At 45.2% G+C, this 18,948-nt stretch overlaps 1 protein-coding gene across 9 annotated transcripts in view; it reads right to left on the reverse strand.

Annotated features, from left to right (window-relative positions):
- SEC22C (SEC22 homolog C, vesicle trafficking protein) overlaps nucleotides 1-18,948 on the reverse strand; it is a 26,872-nt gene continuing 7,924 nt past the window's right edge. For 7 of the 9 annotated variants that reach the window (XM_010817528.4, XM_024983009.2, XM_059879853.1 and 4 more), the window contains 5 exons: nucleotides 17,171-17,334; nucleotides 14,651-14,830; nucleotides 11,102-11,220; nucleotides 9,598-9,663; nucleotides 2,146-7,700 (listed from right to left, as the gene is read on the reverse strand). In XM_010817528.4, the coding sequence (XP_010815830.1) occupies nucleotides 7,500-7,700; nucleotides 9,598-9,663; nucleotides 11,102-11,220; nucleotides 14,651-14,830; nucleotides 17,171-17,334 (730 nt within the window). In that variant the 3' untranslated portion in view covers nucleotides 2,146-7,499. 9 annotated transcript variants of the gene reach the window in all.

Below are 18,948 nucleotides of genomic sequence, written 5' to 3' on the forward strand. Positions count from 1 at the left end.
TGGATGAAAGAACAGAAATTTATTTTTTCACATTTGTGAAGGCTAATAGTTGGAGACCAAGGTGATCCATAGGGCTGGTTCCGTCTTGGCTTACAGAAGAGCACCTCCTCCCTGCGCTCTCCTGAGGTCTCCCCTCTGTACATCTCTGTGTCCTAATCTCTACTTTTAAGGATTTGAGCCCTCTTCATATGATCTTTTTTTTTTTAACCTTAATTACCTTTGTAAAGACCATATCACTTCCCTCGTGGTCCAGTAGTTACGGCTTCCCTTTCTAATGCAGGGGGGTGGGTTCAATCGCTGGTGAGGGAGCTAAGATTTCCTCCCCCAAAAACAAAACAAAACAGAAGCAATATTGTAACAAATTCAATAAAGATTTTTTAAATGATCCGTATTTTTTAAAAGACCCTATCACCAAATACAGCCACATTTTGAGGCACAGGAGGTTAGGACTTTGACATATGAATTTGAGGAAAACACAGTCCAGCTCAATAACAGTAGCACAGCTCTTCAGACTGGCCATACATGAAGTCCCATATTCCCTCAACTTGCTCCAATACTTGCTGCCACCCAGCTTTCTAAGTTTTGCCAAACTCATAGGCATAAGATAATACCTTACAACTGTTTAAATAGGTATTTCTCTGTATTTCTAATGATTTTAAACATCTTCATATGCTTATTAGCTTTCTGGGTTTTCTCTTAGGCAATTTGCTCATTTTTCTGTTCAAGTCCCTTATCTTCCTTAATGATTTCAGGACTTGCTTGTATATTAATCCCTTGCTGATTTCAGACATTGTAAATATCTTATCATTCTTTAAACTTTGTGCATGAAATCATGATTTGTATGTCATCAGATTCATTGATCATTTCACCTTGAGGGTTGTGCTTGTGATGCGTTTTGTTTAAGAAGCACTCTTTCATGCCGGGTCAAATACAACACTCCCTGGTGTTCTTCAATGAATGAAATAGTTTTCGTCCTGCACATTCAACCGGAGATGTCTTAGAGCTGCTACAGCAGAGCCAGGAGCACTCAGGTGGGCCCTTTCCTGAGCTTCAGTCCTCTGCTGGCCCTGCCCAAGGATGCTACACAGCTGTCAGGCAGCAGCCCTGCTACCTGGCCCCACAGACGTTTGGTTCAGTTCAGTTCAGTCGCTTAGTCATGTCCAACTCTTTGCAACCCCATGAACTGTAGCTTGCCAGGCCTCCCTGTCCATCACCAACTCCCGGAGTCCACCCAAACCCATGTCCATTGAGTCAGTGTTAGAGTCCCAGAAAAAGGCAGGCAGTTCATCAGCCTAAACTAGCACACAGCCCTCCTGGCACAGAAAGGGCACCCTTTATGGGCGAAGATCCCTTTTTATTCTCTGTGGCACTTTTTATTCCAAGTGTACCTTGTTCTCAACCCAAAGGACAAAGCTCTGGGCTACACTGTCACCGGCTACCTAGGACAGGCCTCAACTCCTGCATCTGAACAGCAATAGGGTTGCACCTGATGGTGCCTAAAGGTTCTGTCAACTCCCAAATCCCAAAACTCAATAATCCAGATACTTATTTTGAAAGTCTTTGTCCTCCTCTGAAAATCTTCGCTCAGGACTGATGGTGACGAGAAACTTGGAGCATGCGTTCCCCTATGTGGTTAAAGCGTGGTCAGGAAAGCTGGGTGCATTTGTTTTCTTTCTGGGGAATTCTATCAGCTGCTGAAGGAATCACCCTGCAAAACAGCACCAGTCCCTGGGCTGGGAAGCTGGTGGTGTGCCCTCTGGTGGCTGGTCCTGGGAAATGAAAAAAGAAAAAAACGATATGACAGGAGCTCAGAGCCCAGAACAGGGAAAGATAACTAACTGGCTGGGGGCACACAGCCAGGCAGAAGCAGAGGCTGCAGAGAAGGCAGCCCTCCCAGCCCCCAGGCCAGGGCCACAGTTTCTATTTTGGTTTTCCCAAGGTTCTTCCTGGACCCATGATTGCATTCCAGACTCCAGGGATTAGTGCTGAAGACTATTTGAGCCTGTGCACCTGTCTAGACCTCACTGGACAAGAGGACTTGAATTTCATTTCTCTCAACACAACCCCCTCCATTATGCCAGGCCCACATCACCCCCTCTAGGAAAACAGACCCACAACTCAGAATTTTTCACACAAACACACAAGTTAATGAGCACCTTGGATTTATTCTCTTCCCACTTCCAGAGCCAGCTTGTTTATTTTATATATATATATATATATATATGTATATATATATATATACACACACATAGTATATAATGGTTATACAACATTCTTTACCTATATCAACACGTTTAGACTTTATGACTGTCTGAAAGTTTGTTAAAACACACTCATCATATACTCAAAATAGATCTTCGTTATTACATGAAAACAGAAGAAGCTCGTATAACAAGGGTAGCAAGCATTCAAAATTAATATGTGAGATAAATGGTTTTCCCTGGCTAAACAAGCCTCAATCTTTAATGCCCTCAATCTTCAATGGAGTAGAAAACTCCATTAAACAAAATGGAATCCTGGGGGCCACATCGTATGAATGACTCATTGGATAATACTTGTAGAACAACCCAGAATCGCTTAAGTCTGAGGGTTAAAGAAGGTCTTATGTACCCAGCACAGGGTGAAGGAGCAGAATGGATTTGATCCTTTCACACTACATAAAGGTGCTTGCGGGCAACAGCCTCGCCATCAGTACATACGGGCAGATGTTCCTACATGCTTCCGTTCCCAGATTTTACTGACAAGTCTTTTTTCACAGGTTCTCTACCAATCACATTTCCCCAGCAATACACATTTGACATTACTGCTCCCAGATGGCAGAACCAGAGCTCTCCTCACCTGGGTCAGAAACAGGCCATGAGATCTGGTCTAACCAGCAGACCTGGCCTCCCTGGATCCTGGAGGACCAAACATCACTGGTACTAAAGGTGCTGTGCCTGGAAGGCAGGAGGCAGGTCCAGGGGCAGGAAGAGAGGCCACTACCTTCCTGCAGTGAAAGCATGAGGCGTTTTTCTGCAAAGGTCAGAAGACACAGCTGTGCTGAGCTGCGCTGCCTGAAGCATGCAGAACCTCCGCACGCTGAGTGGAGCAAATGCAAAGCCTTTCTCCTCCTGCACATGAACGATGGATTCACCCACCATCCCCTCCATGACTGCTTTTCCCCAGCCAACACCTCGCTGGGGAGCAGGCTGATATTACCACCATTTCCCAGAGGACCCCAGCCCATGGGCCACAACTCGCCCACTGTGGGGCCAGACCAAGTGGAAGAGCCGTGCCAACCTCCAGGCCTGGGCCAGTTGACAGGGCGCTCCATCCCGCGTTACCTCTCCAGGGCACATCTACTCTCTTCTTCCACCTGTATTAATGCTCAGGGCGCACAGGTAAGGCTTCCCTGCACTTGACTGGGATTCTGTGTAGAATCGCTTGGAATGTGAGCAACACTGGGGCAGGTGTCTGCGTGCTCATCTGGCCTCCATAATCCCTCCCTCCTGGCCAGTCCTCACTTGCACTGTGCTGTTCTCTGAGGGTCACCCATCCCGGTGTGACGAGTGGCTGATTCCATCAAAGAATAGTGAACAGCAGCCCTGGTTGAAAGTATAGCGTGCAACCCCCATATGCCAAGGAGACAGCTGCTGTCTTCCAGCAACCAGCCAGGCCCCACCTCCACACTTCGTCTGCCCCCTGCTTCCTGCACCCCAAAGAGCCAGCCTTGCTGTGTGCCTGTGGTGCTCAGGGGAGAGGGCTGGGCCTCAGTGTCATCTGCTCCCTCTCTGAAGCTCCTGGACCCACCCTGTCGATTACAGTGAAAGGTGGCTTCCCCCTCCATCCAGAGCCTCTAATTTCAGCCTCTGTCGCTAGGACTGGAATGTAGGCAGCAGAAGTGCAAAGAGGCAGGGGAGATCTGAATGGGGGCACCTAGGAAAAGAACAGGGAACTCAAGGTGGGGGTGGGAGGAAGGATGCTAAGTGTTCTCATTTCCTTCCAATATCCTTTTTCTTACCCTTTGAAGATTTAAAACTGACTCACAGATAAAAGGGGTGCCAGCTGCAGAAGCAAAACCGGGAGCCTATGGTCATCCTCCCACTGCGGGCAGTGAGGCCTCTAGTACCGAGAGGAAATCCCACCCAAACATACCTCCGAGTGTCCCTGCCCAGGACAGGAAACCCAAGCATGGCCCTGTCACAGTCAAGCCGGAAAGAAAAGCAGAGCCTACGTGGTTCCCTCACTAGCACACCTGCAGGCGGGGAAGCCTTGGGCTCGGCCCCTGCCGGACAGCACTGAGCCACATCCCCGCCCAGATAGAGCAGACGGACACTGCACACAGTGATGCTCAAGATCTTGCCACATCTGACACCAGAAGGCACTTTTAAGGGTTTTCCAACATTAGCAGCCGTGAGATCAGTTAACGACTGAGAAAACAAAGGCGCTAGAGCAGCTAAAACGAAGGCCCATGGCGGAGTGAGGGCCATGTGGGGTCAACTTTCTGGCATCAAGGATGACACAGGGCTAAAAAGCTCTACGCCTGACCAAGTCAACCCCGAGCCTGCGATTTCCCTTGGACAAAATCTCCAGAATGCCTTTCCTATCATCAGCCTCTTCCTCCACTTGAATTGAGGCTGCTCTTAGCTGGATTTCAGTTACGTAATGTTTATGTGGTCATTACTCTGTACTGTTTGCCGACTGCGTCTTTTCCCTTGGTTTGCAAAAGTAAATCTCAGACCACATGTAGGTGTTGACAGATTCAGACCACATTCGACCAGCTTGTGGATCACCACTCCATTAGGCCAGGAGGGTCTCCTCTGCAAGGACTGTGCTTCACTACTTGCTGAATGTGGATCACAGACCCCCAGGGCATCTGGGTACCGGGCTACGTGGCAACACCAATAGCACACGAACTCAAGATGAAAATAATATATTGGTAAGCTGTTCTAATCAACTTTAAAAGCTCTGTGTGCGCTGCTAATATGAAAAGATTGTCTCTCCTCCTTAGCTTCCCATTCTATTTCACCATCTCTTCAAAGTTATGTCCCAGAAAGCCTGAAAATTTATCTGCTGCTGCTGCTGCTGCTAAGTCACTTCAGTCGTGTCCGACCCTGTGCGACCCCATAGACGGCAGCCCACCAGGCTCCACCGTCCCTGGGATTCTCTAGGCAAGATCACTGGAGTGGGTTGCCATTTCCTTCTCCAATGCATGAAACTGAAAAGTGAAAGTGAAGTCGCTCAGTCGTGTCTGACCCTCAGCGACCCCATGGACTGCAGCCCACCAGGCTCCTCCGTCCATGGGGTTTTCCAGGCAAGAGTACTGGAGTGGGGTGCCATAGCCTTCTCCGCTTTATCTGCTAGGGATGCAGGAAATTAAAGTGTTAGTCTCTCAGTTGTGTCTGACTCTTTGCAACCCCATGGACTGTAGCCCTCTAGGCTCCTCTATCATGGGATTCTCCAGGCAAGAATACTAGGGTGAGTTGCCATTCCCTTCTCCAGGGGATCTTTCCAAACCAGGGATCTAACCCACATCTCCTGCATTGCAGGCAGAGTCTCTTACCATCTGAGCCACCAGTGAAGCCCCCGCAGAAAATTATGCAAATTGAGAAATCACTGGGGAGATGACTCTGAGGTTTAACATCTAAGGATGCTGCCAATGTAACTTTCACGTCCAAATACTTTGATTAAAAATAGGAAATTCTATTATAAGAAAATAAAGTTACCATGGCAACATTTTCCCACTACAGTTCCTAGTCACATGAACTTTTCTTTTAAGTGACACTAGGTAGCTCAGTAACAATACACCACCAGTAATGAAATGACCAAGGTCAAGTGAATTCCCTAAAATGACATCCTTGCTTTCCTTACCTGCTCGTTAACTCCTGTGATAGTTTTCAACTCTTAAAAACTACCAAAATAGGAATCTGTAATTTATCAATATCACACAATTCAACCCAGAGTATTCTATGCAATATGGTGGAGCTATTCATATTCCAGACTTCTACAAAGAACAATCCAAAAGCCAAACTTCCCAAATGGCCTCCTGAGCAGTACTGGACAACCCAGGCTGAAGTTTCTAGAGGCCTCAGGGATCATATTCAGATCTAAATTTTGGAAAACTATGATCAGTCAATATTTTGACAATGAGAGAAAGAAAAGTACTTTTCAGAGCACCTGTGTGTGTGCAAAGTTGCTTCAGTCATGTCCAACTCTTTGTGACCCCATGGACTGTAGCCCGCCAGGCTCCTCTATCCATGGGGATTCTCCAGGCAAGAATACTAGGGTGGGTTGCCATTTCCTTCTCCAGGGGATCTTCCCAACCCAGGAACTGAGCACAGGGCTAATTATAAAGCTTTATAAGCTATAAAGCTCTAAAAAGTTAACATACACATAACCTTTGTTCATATAAAAATGAGGGAGTTGGTGATAGACAGGGAAGCCTGGTATGCTGCAGTCCATGGGGTCACAGAGTCAGACACGACTGAGCAACTGAACTGAACTAAATCTAATTAAGATGATTACAAAAGGTGTAGAGGAGTAATTAATTTGTGAGGTCTTCTGAGAACAAGTACTCAGGGTCAAGTATTAAAGGACATGATTAAAATGCCCAGCACTCGGCTGCCACATACAATGTTGATGAAGCAGCCTCTCCCACCTGTAACTGCAAACTGCCAACGTGTGAATGTGTGACCCACCTCCTCTAGTTTGTGGCCAACTGCAAGGAGTCCTGATATTCTCATTTCTGCTCATGCTTATAAGCTTATGATCCAGTAGCACTGGTTACTTAATTTTAAAAATATTCAGATATACCCTACAAATAAATACAAAACATTTCTGTATCCCTACGGTCCCACTACCATGAAAGATTATATATAAATTAAATAAGTTCAGTTTTCTCAACCATTATCTCAGCTTCAGTTTGTTCTTAACCCTAAGTGAAGTTCAATTTATATCCAAAATATATTTAAATATTCTAAAGGTATCAGACCTAAGTTATCAAAAATGTAAACAAAATTTATCTATGTTATACCTATAAACCACTTTTTAAGTTAATTCACCCTGTGCTGACCCTCTTAAAAAAAAAACTCACCAAAGTCACATTTAGACTGAAAAGCTGATACAGATGTTTAAGTGGTTCCTTGGAGACAACTGCCAATTACTTAAAACTACCGATACTGAATCTACTGGTTTATTGCATCACTCAACGTAAAAGACCAAAATCATTCCATGTTGGTCTTCCAGTAATGCGCTTTCTGACTGGGCTCCCAGATTCTGCTGTCCAAAGTGCTGAACTGGAGATTCTGCAGTAACTCTCACACAAAACTGAGACCAGATGTCCAGCAACTTCGTGCTTCCCACTGCACCAGTGAAAAAAATCTTGGTTTGAAGGATCAGTCTGCTTTGGTTGAAAGGAACTTCGAGGATGGAAACTTGAGGTGAAGCCAAGAAGTAAAAGGGGAAACGCCGATGACCCTCAAAGGAAAATCAAAGGATCCGTCCATCCCATGGCCTCAGCCTCACACTCCGCAGTCAGACTGCTTGTCCTGAAGCTGCCTCGTCAGTATCTGATGAGAAGACAGGAAAGCCACTCCTATGTGGAAGAGGATTTGCCAGAGGTTCCTCAGCCCATGCAGGTACACGTTGCCCAGGCAAATGAAGAGCAGCATCAGCACCACCTTCATAGTCCTGGCTGGACTGTAGAACAGGTACAGATAACACTGAAATGACACCAGAAGAGGGAGGCCCATCAGAGATAGCAAGATGGCCGAGGTCAGACGCCAGGTCCACTGATAGTACCTGCCCTGCAGTGGCGTTTCATACACGTTGGCTTAGTAAACTGAAATTTGTTACAGTGGAGCTTGGACTCACTGGATCAGTTGTTGTCAATCAGTGGATGAAAGTGGGGATTTGGAAGAGATAAGAAAGTGAAATAGAAGGTTACAGGAGGAATGAGAACACAGCCCTCTTGAAAGAAATTAAGAAATACAGACAGACATGTCCAGGCTGTGCTGTACATAAAGAAGAGATGTGGGTCGGGGGCAGACAGCCAGGTGGGGATACCCTAACAAGAGCAACTGGCCTAAAGGAACTTTTCCTTTGGGGGAGTTATAACAGGTGAGAAAGTTGGTGAGAGAAGCTGTGCTTTTACTATGTTAGTTTTTCCTGAGTTACAACTACATAGGGGACCACTGTTCCCTAGACAGCCTCCCTATTACATCTTCAGAAGCATCTCTGACTCAGGGAAAGGTCTTCCAGAATGATGCTTCCTGTAGGGCTATCACACAGAAAGAGGACATTCTTGCTCTGCAAAAGGTGGAAATCATTTTTTGTTTCAGTGTTTAAAAAAAAAGGCACATTCTGAAAACACAGGGCAATCTGACAAAAGCTCAGAGTGAAGTGGGAGGGAGAGTTCCCCATCGAAAGAGCTAATCAAGTAAGACCGCAGATGAGGGGATGAAGGTGGAACTGGAAGATCCCTGCAGCCCTGAAACGCAAGGTCCAGGAAACTATTCTTGTCAACACCCATGATCTCGGGGACTTGATTTTCCAAAGTATGAGTGTATTTTCAATCTTAGGTTGAAAATTTCTTTTTGCACAATCAGATAATTCGTAAAAATAGGCCATCTAGGATGTACGCAGAAGAGAGAGGAAGTGCCCTGAGAAAAGAACTTTTAATTACAAGAAGAAGAGGCTTAAATATGCATAAAAGGTACTAAAATCCTAGACTTTGTAGAGGGTGGGGACAGAGAGTCAGGTTTTTTTGTTAGAATTAACTCTGCTTAAAGGGGATTCAAGTCTTGCCTGGTGGCTCAGACGGTAAAGAATCTGCCTGCAATGCAGGAGACCTGGGTTCGATCCCTGGGTCGAGAAGATCCCCTGCAGAAGGGAATGGCTACCCACTCCAGTATCCTTGCCTGGAGAACTCCATGGACGGAGGAGCCTGGTGGGCTACAGTCCATGGGGTCACAAAGAGTCGGACACGACCAAGCGACTAACACTTTCACTGCTACCTTTTCATAGGGGATTCAAAAGCCCCTTCCTACCCCAGCCCTTAAGCACGCAGCTTCTCCGGAAATAACTAATAATCAAAGCGCTCTAGTTAGTATTATAATTTTTGTTTCATTTCCTAAGGACAGATTTCATTTCTATTAGAAACAACAATTTTTTCCCCAGTCCTGTGTCTGAAAAAAACACATATACCTGGGCGTCAGTTCTGCAGAAAGACATTTCTGTACTTGGATGCCCAGCAATAAGCACAAGGCAGGGCTCTGCCTCACACTGGCCAGGCCCAACCCAATCCCCACTGCAGTCTCATCCCTCCCTTCTTGGGAGCCCGGTCCCAGTTTCTAGTTTCTGTCCTGCACTGTTTCAGAGGCCCTGAGGCCTAGGGCAAATGACTTTCCCTTTCTGGGCCGAAAAGTCTTTTCTCTGTACAATGAGAGGACTGGACAGGATGGGTGGAAAGTTGTTCTGCTAAGGGCTGGGACTGTCCATGATTTGAACCAATGTCTTGGTGGAATGAAAGCAGGATCTGGAAACTCACTGATGGTTCCAACAGAGCAAAATAAGGTAATGGGCTTAACCCACTCACTAAAACATCAACATTTCACCCACCTGGAAAATGCAGGCTACAAAAGGAATAAGAAAAGCCAGAATATTTCCAATTTCTTCATGTGCAACCTAAGACAAATAAGAGGAACACATGAAAAGGAACAGTTAGAGGGAATGAAACAGTATGACATGAAGTGCATTACTCTGCATTGGGTCTGGTATAACCGACAGTACAAAATCCCTGCCTGGGTGAGAAACCAGCCCCTGTTCACGTATCAGACCGGGGGGTGACAGAAGATCCTTCTGAATGGCCAGGATACACCAAGCATGTCCAGTTCCCATGCATGTGTGCTGAGCCCGCAACCCGGAATGTTCCCCACCCCCAGCCCTGCCAACCTCTCAAAATCCAACTCATCTGTCAGTACTAACTTTCCCCAATTCCTCCCACCCCAGGTACTGCCACCTCCTAGTGATGTCACCATACTCTGATATGTGCCCTGAGGCAGGTTCGTTGAGCAACGAACCCCTGTTCTAGTGCATACAGACATTTGGTAAGTATCCGCTTATGAGTCATCATAAACAGCAAGAGCGGGAACCATAGCACGTGTTGGCCAAAGATGGGGTGTGGAAACAGCCAGCCACCACTCAGGGCCCAGGATGCTGCCATTCCCCAAACACCCTGGTCTCTGTAAGGCCCCTGAGATTCAACCTCAGCTGCACTTCAGATTTTAGCTCACGTGCCTAGGTGTGAGCATCTTGACTCTGGCTTTTTTTTAAATTGAAGGATAGTTGATTTACAGTGTTGTGCTATTTCTGCTATACAGCAAAGTGACTCAGTTATACATACAAGTACATTCTTTTTTATATTCTTTTCCATTATGGTTTATCTCAGGAGGTTGGATACAGTTCCCTGTGCTATAGTAGGATCTTGTTTATCCATTCTAAATGTAATAGTTTGCATCTACTTATCCCCAACTCTGTTTTTAAAGTTAACATCTATCTGTTCATGTTCATAATGGTACCATGCTTGTTTTTAAGTGCTTGAAATACTTCAAAATTTAAAAATAATAAGTAAAAAGCATTAGAATAGAAAGCTGCTTTGAGATGAGCAGACTGCCAAATCAACTTCATAGTGATACAGTTCTTTTGACAAAGACACAGGGAGGCTGGTATCCATCTGAATGATATAAATCAGAGTATGAGACAACTCTACCCGGGGAAAAAGGGCCTGAATCTTAAAGTCCGAGAGTCAAACTTTGCCTTGGATGAACAATCCAGCCCTTGCAGGGACTCTCGGTGTCCCCAGGGCCACAGCGTGGCCAGCTGTCCTTGTAGCAAGGTGTCCATTTCTCACCAGTATTCCAGCAGCCCCTTTGGCTTCTCAGGAAAACAAATACAAAAGAGCAAGTTTCTTATTTGCTCAACTCACTATGAAGAATAAAACGAGAAGTAAGAATTTTACTTCAATTTTTAAAACGTAGTGAATAATAACCTTGTAAACAATATGCACCCATATCTGCTTCTTCCATCGCCTGTCTTTCGATTTAAACTGTATAGAAAAGGTTACCTGTAAAGAATGTTCTGCGAGGTGAATTCCGCGAATGAGGTTCAGGGCGGCGCACATGATGTTGAGAATAAGGGAAAGGATGCCCAGGGCTGTCACTGGTTCCATTCGGAAACTAGGAGCTTCACAAGGAAAAAAAGGAAGTGTTTAGTGAAAACAATTTCTATATGAAAAAAAAGTAAAAACATGAACTAGACCTCTGCTAATGAACAAGTTCAATTAAACACACAATCGCAAACATATTAATTTAAAAAGCAGCTGTAGTTAGAGTGGGAAAAGGCAAGGGATGAAGGACAGAAAGGAGCTGGAAATCCAAGGTGAATTTCTTCGAGAAAGAGGCCCTTCTCTAAGAAAGCATAGATTTTCTTAAGTACTTCATTTCCTTTCTATTTAAACCAGCGGTTCTCAGCCAGAGATAAGGCTCTTCAATCAATGTCTAGGGACATTTTAGGTTGTCCTCCCTGGGAACAGGTTGCTACAATGCACAGGACAGCTTCCGTAACAAAGAATTTCCAGTACAAAATGTCACTAGGGCTTAGGCTGAGAAATCCAGATTTAAAACAATTTATGGCTTTAGTTGTAAATTGCTTGTCAAACCCTAAAGCTTTTCTATTACACACCTCAACCATCAGCATGTAAAGTGTTCCATTCTTTTTCTGATAGGGACAATATTCAATATTATGTGTGCTTCTGGAGCAATTCATAGCAAATGCGATTTTTTTAATTTCAAAGTTATTGGGAAGAGGAGGGAAACATGGATTATTTCGGCTACAAGCTATTTCCAGAACTCTAATCAAGACAAAATGATCACTCCCTCTTTAAAGATAACTGCTAAAACTGACTCTGGTTCACACAATTAAGCAGGGTCCCACCATTCTCTTGCTGTGCTCCTTTTATTAATTTATTTTATTTTTTTGCTGTGCCACTCGGCATGTGGGATCCTTCCCTGACTAGGGGTGAACCCCCCATCCCCAACACTGGAACTGTAGAGTCTTAGCCACTGGACCACCAGGGAAGTCCTTGCTGTACTCCTTTTAAATCATCCTTTTTTGTCCTCACATTTCCCGCATATGGATACACACACACACACACAAACACCACAGCCCAACTGATGCCTACTGTTAGTGTGTTAGTTTACACTACGAAAACTCCTCTCAGAACAGAGCTACCTGTTAAGACTCTAGACTTGGGACAATAGTGGGGAGTCAAACCACAGTAAAACGTCCTAGAAAGATAGGCAAGTTGTCACCTTCTGCATGTGCTCCTCTTGTCTACGTGGTTAAAAAACAAAACATACATCACAAAGTGACCCTGTCTTCAGGTACAGCAAAGGAGAAGCTTGGGGTCTGATGCCCTAGACATCCTTCCATGAATGTTAAGTCCAATCCCAATGTAAATTACAACAACTTACTGAATGGCATAAGAGTCAATCCAGGAATTCACTGGTTCAAACAGTTCAAATCGAAAACCAAAGTTAAGCCAAAAAATGTGAACATTTAAAAAGCACCACTTTCAAAATTCAAGCAATGAGTTTAGCATAAAACTGTTAACAAAGTAATTAGACTGTTATAGTATAGATGGTTCTGTCTTCCAGGGAAGGATTATACCATTACAGAGTTCTTAGAATGCAAATATCCACTTTAACTCAAAGTTGGTTTAACTGGATATAACTGTAAACAAAGAATACCAAAAAGCATGCTTTGCTATGTGCTAGGTATTGAATGCTTCATGTTGTTAGTGGCACACTAAGTCACGGGTGCCAGGGCGCTGTGAATATGTTCATCAACACTTCATCCCTCGACAAGGACTCAGAAATCCAAAGGGACAAGAGAGATGTTTCTGGGTCCCACAGAGAACCCAAGAGCGAGAGGTCTAGTAGGCCTGGCCCTGACCCCTGCCCACTCTCATCCCCACAGCCCTCCATGCCCTCCATCAAGGAGTGGGGGTTTCTTGGTGGAGATTTGCAATGTTTCACCATTGCAGTGATGAGATAAGGACTCACTGTTAAAGGAAAAAAGGAGAGAGAGAGAATGTACAAATCTGTACTATTCAACAAGTGACTTCCAGCAAAGGAGAATGAAAATCTCCTTCAGTTCAGTTCAGTTGCTTAGTCATGTCTGATTCTTTGTGACCCCATGGACTACAGCACACCAGGCTTCCTTGTCCATCACCAACTCCCAGAGCCTGCTCATGTCCACCGACTCATGTCCATTGAGTCAGTGATGATATCCAACCATCTCATCCTCTGTCGTCCCCTTCTCCTCCTGCCTTCAATCTTTCCCAGCATCAGCGTCTTTTCCAATGAGTCAGCTCTTCACATCAGGTGGACAAAGTATTGGAGCTTCACCTTCAGCATCAGTCCTTCCAATGAATATTCAGGACTGATTTCCTTTAGGATGGACTGGCTTGATCACCTTGCTGTCCAACGGACTCTCAAGAGTCTTCTCTAACACCACAGTTCAAAAGCATCAATTCTTTGGTGCTCAGCTTTCTTTATGGTCCTCTCACATCATATGTATGGTCTCTCACATCCATACATGACCACTGGAAAAACCACAGCTTTGACTATAACGGACTTTGTCAGTAAAGTAATGTCTCTGCTTTTTAATATGCTGTCTAGGTTGGTCACAATTTTTCTTCCAAGGAGCATGCAGCTTTTAATTTCATGGCTGCAGTCACTATCTGCAGTGATTTTGGAGCCCAAAAAATAAAGTCTGTCACTGTTTCCATTGTTTCCCCATCTATTTCCCATGAAGTGATGGGACCAGATGCCATGATCTTCATTTTTTGAATGTTGAGTTTTAAGCCAGCTTTTTCACTCTCCTCTTTCACTTCCATCAAAAGGCTCTTTAGTTCCTCTTTGCTTTCTGCCTTAGGATGGTTTCATCCGCATATCTGAGGTTATTGATATTTCTCCCTGAAATCTTGATTCCAGCTTGTGCTTCATCCAGTCCGGCATTGTATATGATGTACTCTGCATATAAGTTAAATAAGCAGGGTGACAATACACAGCCTTGACGTACTTCTTTCCCAATTTCGAATCAGCCCATTGTTCCATGTCAGGTTCTAACTGTTGCTTCTTGACTTGCATACAGATTTCTCAGGAGGCGGGTAAGGCAGTCTGGTATTCCCATCTCTTGAAGAACTTTACACGGTTGTTGTGATCCACACAGTCAAAGGCTTTAGCGTAGTCAACGAAGCAGATGTTTTTCTGGAATTCTCTTGCTTTTTGTGTGATCCAACAACATCATTTATATGTGCAGGGTTCACCCTGCTTAAGAAAACAACCTGCTAAGTCACTCTTCTAAATTTCATCAGAAGAGTTGCCTCCCTTCAGATCAGCTTACTTGTCACAACAGTCAAGCTTCTTCTTCTTTTTTTTTTTTTTAAATAAAAGCTACCTGGAAACAAGATCAGCCCATGTCTTTTCCCCCACACATTTTATATACCGCCCCCCACCCAAACACCTTCCTAGTCGAACAATCAATGTCCATTTGAAATACACACTCTCACCTCATTTTCATCAATACCAGAGCACAGCAGGCCACCTACCTGGCTCCAGGTGCATCAGTGTGTGTCCGTTCATCACCCCATTAGCCACATCTGTGTCTTCCAGGGTGAGAACCACTGGTGGCTGGAACTTGAGTTCCTCCTGAATTTTTCCTAAGCTGCTGTCCATCTGGGTGGAACTTACATAGTTAAAATGCCACTTCACTTTCTGAATGACATTGTCTGTGAAAAGAGAGCAGCAAACTGAATGTCATCACAATGGATGTTATAAGACAATAGGTACACAATGAAATTTGCATTTCTAAGCAAGCTAATAAGTTAGCCAGACTCTGAAGAGTGTCAACTACACATGAGGGTCGAATGATTTGTAGATATCAGGACTGGTCTCATCAGTCTCTCAGAGGAGATTAATTAAAATGTGACAGTCTGTCCATCAGGACCTCAGTGGCAAGGGAATCAGGGGACAGGCTTGAGTCTTAGCTCAAGCACAACTCATAGTACAAACCTGGGCCATTCACAAAGGATTTCTAAGATTGCAAAATGGGGACAGTCATTCTTGACCTGATTATCTCAAGAAAAGGCGTGTGAAAAAAAACTACAAATGAACGTGAATATGTTGTGCAAACCAGGATTATATGAAAGGTATTGGTTTTAATTATTTGATTTACATTTAGTATTAATCCATTACCAACTTTTAATAAGTACTTGAGGTGAAGTTTCAAATATATTGACAAAACAAAATCATGTATAATTCTAATATCCGTGTGGGATGTGTGCATGCGCTCAGTCGTATCTGACTCTTTGTGACCCCATGGACTGTAGCCCACCAGGCTCCTCTGTCCATGGAATTCTCCAGGCACGAATACTGGAGTGTGTTGCCTCCAAGGGATCTTCTCAACTCAGGGACTGAACCTCAGTCTCTTGCATCTCCTGCATCGGCAGGTGGATTCTTTACCACCGTGCTACCGGGAAGCTCTAATATCCACGTACTTTTACTTTCATTCTACACTCACTCAATAATGAGCAAACGTGATGCCAGGAAGGGGCTCCTGTGAGACAAAGCCCACCACTTTCAAAGGAGGAGGCATGCAGAGATGACAGGGGAGAGGAGAACACAGGTCTACCAGCTGCCAATCAAACGACAGCCAAGGGATGCTGCAGCTATGGTCTACTTGGGGACACAGAAGAAGTGGGGCTGAGAGTGGCAGTCCTCACAGGAAGGCTTAAGAGGGACTTGTGGTCTATGTCACAGGCCTACCAGGTGCAGGCTGGAGTACCAGGGAGTTTCCCAGCACCTCTGGGTGACACCAAAAGACAGTGCTGGCCCTATTACTGATGGACTGGCCACAGACCACACGAGGGGGTGTGAGCAGTAGCTGCCAGAAAGCCTAAGTGGCCACATTTCCAGGTGGCAGCCCTACACCTGACCCTGAGAACCAAATGCTGTCAGCCCTCATTCAAGAGCATCACAGGGACGTGGCAGGTTACATTGAGACTGGAGAACCCCCCAACTCCCACCTCCACTCCTCTTCTCCCCCTCAAAAATGACCTGAATCACACCTGACAGAAACAGGGCCTATGCTATCACAACTGCTGTGTTCCAGACCCCTGGGCCTCCACAGGGCCTCTCTGACAGAGCCTAGAAAAGTAGTCTTGTCTTCCAGAGCTGTGTTTCTCAAACCTCTGCATGAGGACTAGTGTTTCCTTATTTCCAAATGGTTGCAGACAGATACTTGGATAAAATACAGTTGAAAATGTCACAGGAATGTCCAAGTACCGTAAGAATGTCTAACCTTTTATTGTCACTCCCTGTATGTGCCTCGCGCTGGAAGCACAGGTCCATGAACCACCCTTGAGCAGCGCTGCTCTAGAGCAGGGGTTGGCACAGTGTTCTCAGAGTGCCAGACAGACAACGTTTTAAGTTTATAGGCCCCAGATGGCCTGTCATAGCTCATCTCTGCCAGGGAAGGGCAAAAGCAGCCACAGACAACCTGTCAGTAATAGAGCAAGCATGGCTGTGTTCCCCTTTATTTACAAAAACAGACTCTCGGCCTGCAGTTTGCTGACCCCCCTGCTCCAGAATAAGACACAGGGTTCACCCTCTTCTACCCCGCTCCAAGCTCTGGAGAGGTAAAAAGCCAGAGTGTTGGACCTGGCTTCAAGTTTGCAGGCCCCTTTCATTGCTGTGAAATTTCATTAAAAGTGAAATGAAGTCGCTCAGTTGTGTCCGACTCTTTGCGATCCCATGGCCTGTAGTCTACCAGGCTTCTCTGTCCATGGGATTTTCCAGGCAAGAGTACTGGAGTGGGTTGCCATTTCCTTCTCCAGGGGATCCTCCTGACCCAGGGATCAAACCCAGGTCTCCTGCATTTCAGGCAGACACTTTACCCTCTGAGCCACCAGGGAAGCCCCCTGAAATTTCATGGCATGAGGCTATTCTTCAGTGACATGGTCCTGAACCTCCAGTGATTTTCCCTGATGGTCAAAGCCAAACTCAAACTGGAAATTCTATACATACGATGCTGCAAGAAAGAACAACAACTAAGAAAGTGGGTTACAAACCAAATTCGAGAAAGGCATATGGCCTGGAGGCGAGGCCGACACAGGTGGTGTCATAGGAAGCTGTAAATTCCCACCACAGTGTCTCCAGGAAGCAGAAGGCCATGGCTGCTGGACACTGGAGGGAGCAGATAGCCATGCAGGCCACGTCCCGCGAAGAAGAGAAGCTGTAACGAAAGGAACTATGTCACCAGGGAACAGACCCACATATTCACATCCTGCACCCGGCCATCACCTTGCCTCCACTCTGGATCTGCTGGGCCTTGAACAGTCTGGAGCTGTCTGTTGCATACATATCGTCTCTTCAGGTGGACCTGCCCGGGACTGTGCCTTTCTTACACTTCCTCGAAAATGTATAGCAGCATTTGCCACTGACAAGGTGTGATTACTCTAACTTGCCTGCGTCCATGCTAACTCACTCAGTCATGTCCGACTCTTTGTGACCCCTTGGACTCTAGACTGTCAGGCTCCTCTGTCCGTGGGATTCTCCAGGCAAGAATGCTGGAGTGCATTGCTGTGCCCTCCTCCAGGGATCACTTTAACTTATTAATCATTAAACAAGCTATGGGACTGCTCACCTGTAACAAAAAATGTCTGTTTCCTCTGTGAAAATAATGGTGAATATTTAAGTTAAAAGACAAACGAGTAAACACTGTATATTCTACTTTTCAAATAAAGACTGAATTGCCCAGAATTTCATTTGAAGTCATGGGTTTTTGCTTTTTCTGAGAAAAGGTTTCCTCTTTGAGGTACAGCACAAAATGTGCATAGAATGTGAGATTATTCCAACCTAATGAGGACGGGACCCCCAAGGAAGGGGGTTTCAGGCACCCAGAGAAGGGAGCTGCAGATGTGGGCAGATGCAGCTTAGTGTTGGCTCCTGGGCACCCGGCCAACAGGTGACAGCTTCACATGCCTGACATCTGGGTCCGTCTTCAGGCCACAGCTCTTCTTGCCTGACAGCCCCACCTAGTCTGGAGGCAGGCCTAGACTTTCCCTTTCATTTTCCTTGATTCTGAGACTGGACTACTCTAATGGATCCCACCTTACTCAGGTGAATCAAAAATTTACTATTAAGGAGAGCAAAAAGGACTTGGGAAGTGAAAACCTAAATTCTGGAAAAGAGAGATGTAAAATCTGTAACAGCCCATTGTGAGATTTCAAAACCTGCCTTGCCCCTGATCCCTCCACAGGACGTCTTTTGTCTCTAAGCCCTAAAATAAGAAATGACACAACCAGAACCTGGCTGCTAGTTGCCTGCACTCAAATCCTGGCTCTACCACCTTAGGTTAAAAAGTTGTTTAACCTCAGTTTCCTTCCCTGTAAAATAGGTCTAATACCATTATCTACCTCATAGGCCACCTGCAGCACTTAGAATAGGGCCTAGACCATAGAAAACAGTACTAGTTCTTCTGACCATGATTACTGTAACCACCTGATTCCTGCTTCCACTGGAGCATTGGCCTCACTGTAGCATGCTCAGTGTCCTCTCATTTGACTTGGAGTTCCTTGAGAAGACGGACCTACTGATGCTCATTTTTCACTCCCCTGCTCCTGTCACATAAAATTTTTTTTTTTACTTTAAAATTTGTTTTAAAGGTGAAAACATTCTAAAAAGCAAAAACTGAGGGCTAAAACTCCAAGTCAAGCCTTATTTTCTTGGTGTCCTCACTCTCATCCTTTTCCTTGTCCTGACATTTTAATCCAGTATTTCCTCCCAACTTGCCTTTCTCCACGCCTGCACCCTAATGCAGAAAAAACTACCAAACTAAAAGCATGAA

Source organism: Bos taurus, chromosome 22 (genome assembly GCF_002263795.3).
Source record: "Bos taurus isolate L1 Dominette 01449 registration number 42190680 breed Hereford chromosome 22, ARS-UCD2.0, whole genome shotgun sequence".
NCBI lineage: Eukaryota > Metazoa > Chordata > Mammalia > Artiodactyla > Bovidae > Bos > Bos taurus.